Raw genomic sequence first — 2959 nt, forward strand, 5'->3', positions numbered from 1 at the left:
GGGGGGGGGGGGGGGGGGGGGGGGGGGGGGGGGGGGGGGGGGGGCGGCGTACTCCCTGATCCCTGCTCCCTCCCCAGGTGGACCTGGTGTGTCACGGGAAGACGGAGATCGTGCCCGACAAGGACGGCTCAGACCCTTACCAGGTGGGTTGTGCTGGGCCTGCGCCGGGCGGGAGGTTTCTCAGCCACCTAGCGTCCCCGGGGCCTCACGACGCCTGGGACCCAGGCCGGGTGAGGACTGCCAGTCCAGTGGCACCCCGCTATGACGAGGCAGGTTGCTAACAGGCAGGACTGACGGCACCCGTTCTGGTCTCCCTGAGGGCCCCCTGGGCCCGGGCAGCTGGGCAGTGTCCTCAGGTTCCAGAGGAGGGTCCTCATCTTCTCCCCTCCCCGCTGGCCCCCAGGAGCCCAAGAGAAGGGGCATCTTCTGTCAGATCGACAGCGGGAACGACCTTACCACGGACCTCATCGTCCAGCGCATCATCAAGAACAGGTGAGAGGGGTCCTGGCGGGGCCCGGGGGCGGGGGGGGGGGGGGGCGCAGAGAGCCACGAGGCCCAGGCCCGGGCACACGGCTCACCCTGGCCTGGCCCCCAGGCTAGAGTACGAGGCCCGGAACCAGAAGAAGGAGGCCAAGGAGTTGGCTTTCCTGGAGGCCAGGCGTCGGCAGGAGGTGCATCCCGAGAGGGAGAGTGACTGTGACTTCTGACCAGAGGAAGGTCACCGGAGCGCCCGGGTGCCGGCCCTCCCCCTGCTCTGCTCCCTGCGCCTTGAGGGCTTGGCTCCCGCGGTTTTAACAAAGCCTCCGGTGTCCCCTCTGACTGGCCCCGTCTCGGAAGGGCCAGAGTGGAGGACGCTGCCTCCCACCCCACCGGCCAGGTGCCCTTCCCGCTGAGCCGCACAGAGAGGGCCCGCGGCACGGTGGGGCGGCTCGGCGAACAGGGTGAGCAGAGGGCACCTGCGGCTGGAGGGGCGCTGCCCTGTGTGCCGGTGGAGGCCCGGCTCAGCTCTCCCTGCCCCCGAAGCTCCGCAGACCCAGGACGGCCCTGCTGCCCAGCTCGAGGCGGTGCCCGTTCCGCCCTTTGGATCATTGAAGCCAGCTTCAGGGGAGCAGAGAGCCAAGGGGGGCACCCCCTTTCCGTCTCAGGGTGCAGACCGTGCCATCTCCTGCGTGGATACCTGTTGACCCGTGGCACGTCCGTGGTGCCCTGGGCCTGGCTGTTGGGCACTGTGCCCCCCACTTCCCTGGCCGGCCTCGCTGCTCCCCCACAGACTGTTCTTGATTTTGTACCTGACTGGCTGGCGCACAACCCAATAAACCTGGTGGGAGGTGCTCTGTGTTGGGCTCTTGGCCCTGCTCCCCGCCCCACCATCCGCGTACTGAGGGCGCGGCAGGCAACGTGGCAGCGAGGGCGCGGCAGGCAACGTGGCAGCGAGGAACCTCCCCCCCCTCCCCAGTTTAGGACCCCAAGATGCTTCAGGCTGAATCCTGTGAAGGGAGGTCCAGATCGGCCTCCCTGGGGCGGGGGGACAGGAATCCACCGGGACTCCCGGCAAGTGTGGGGGAGGCCGCTGCAGACCCGGCCGCACCCTCCTCGAGGGTGGGGACCACGTGCTTCGCTGTGGGTCAGAGGAGAGGTGAACGCAGGGCTCCCAGGCCTCAGGAGGGGCCGCCTGGGCCCCGCGCAGTTCTGGTGCCGGGGCCTCTGAGCAGCCCGGACCAGCCCCGAGATGCTGCGCCGCTGGCAGCCTCCCCCCTGCTGCCTGGCCTGTTTGCTCGTTCCTTCGACCCGAGGACCCGCTGCCCTGTGCTCAGTACTTTGAGGCCTTTGGGGAACCACCCAGGAGCCGCCCCTGCAGCAGGGCACAGCTTTGTCCTCGAGAAAGCCAGGAAGCAAGGCAGAGCCAGAGTGGGCATCCCTGAGGCAGGAGGGTCCCCCCCTTCCCCCCCCCGGGATAGGGCGGTCACAGAGGAATTCTCTGACCAGGACACTGGAACTGGCTTAGACAACTCAGGCAGCAGCACCTCCCAGGGGAACCCGGGAGCTGCGTGGACAAAGGCAGGGAGGTGAAGGGGCTGGAGAGGCAGGACGCGGAGACCACCTCCGGGAGCCGGAGTGGGAGCAGGAGCGGGGCGTGGGGCTGGGCTTCCAGTGCCCCCAGGAGGGCGGTGTGGATTTGGGGATGGTGCCTCTGTGCCGGCTATCTCACCACAGCCTGGTGGCCCAGAGCCGGACGGGGGCCGGGAGCGTCTGGAGACCGGTCAGGTCTGCAGGTCCCGCGGCGTCTACACAAGCCTACCCGCCCGCCCCTCTACCCCCACTCAGAGTCCGGCTGCGCTTCTCATTTATTCATTTAGCCGTTTACTGTGGGCACGGAGGGGGCACTGGGGGCACCGGCCAGGGCCAGATGAGGTCCAGGTCTCCGCGGTGGTCGGGGCTTAGGCGCTGCGACAGTCAGCAGTGCGGAGCGACAGGAACACGTCCGCCCGGCACTGGAAGGTGGCCCGGCCGTCGGGGAGCCTCTGGCAGCTCTGCAGATTCGGGGTCACGTCCTTGACACACACGGTCTGGGGGCGGGAAGAGGCTGAGGGAGCGACCGACGCCCCCGCCGCCCGCGCCCCGCCCCCGACCCCCGCGCCCCCCGCCGCCCGCGCCCCCTCCGGCGGCCACACTCACGAGGCTCCGCAGGCTGGGTCGCGGCTCCGCGAAGGCGCCGGCCCGGCCCCGGGGTCCCGCGCCCACGGGGGGCGCGGAGCGGCGCGCGTACGGGGACCTGCGGAAGCCGGACAGCAGTCCCGCGGCGCGGCCCACCGAGTAGTAGCTGGGCCCCGCCGCCTGCTTGTACCACGCGAGGCCGGGCGGCGCCAGCAGCAGGCACAGCGCCAGGGCGGCGGCCACCAGCGGCGCGGACCGGGCCATGGGGACGCGGGGCGGCGGCGGGCGGCGGGGCTCGGAGCTC

The 2959-nt window shown here is 70.8% G+C and overlaps 2 protein-coding genes across 2 annotated transcripts in view; one reads left to right on the forward strand and one right to left on the reverse strand.

Moving 5' to 3' along the window:
* The window catches only part of PCYT2 (phosphate cytidylyltransferase 2, ethanolamine), a 7059-nt gene extending 5728 nt beyond the window's left edge, over positions 1-1331 (forward strand). Inside the window, exons 11-13 of the mRNA XM_049635472.1 lie at positions 78-143; positions 404-492; positions 596-1331. Coding sequence (XP_049491429.1) covers positions 78-143; positions 404-492; positions 596-707 — 267 coding nt within the window. The 3' untranslated portion in view covers positions 708-1331. The remainder of the gene's footprint in view (positions 1-77; positions 144-403; positions 493-595) is intronic.
* A 1003-nt stretch (positions 1332-2334) lies between these two features.
* Positions 2335-2959, reverse strand: NPB (neuropeptide B). The gene is made up of 2 exons (XM_049635473.1): positions 2677-2959; positions 2335-2567 (listed from the first exon to the last, which is right to left on the reverse strand). Exons 1-2 carry the CDS (start codon positions 2917-2919, stop codon positions 2439-2441), a joined length of 372 nt encoding a protein of 123 aa, XP_049491430.1. The 5' UTR covers positions 2920-2959; the 3' UTR covers positions 2335-2438.

Source organism: Panthera uncia, chromosome E1 (genome assembly GCF_023721935.1).
Source record: "Panthera uncia isolate 11264 chromosome E1, Puncia_PCG_1.0, whole genome shotgun sequence".
NCBI classification, from domain to species: domain Eukaryota; kingdom Metazoa; phylum Chordata; class Mammalia; order Carnivora; family Felidae; genus Panthera; species Panthera uncia.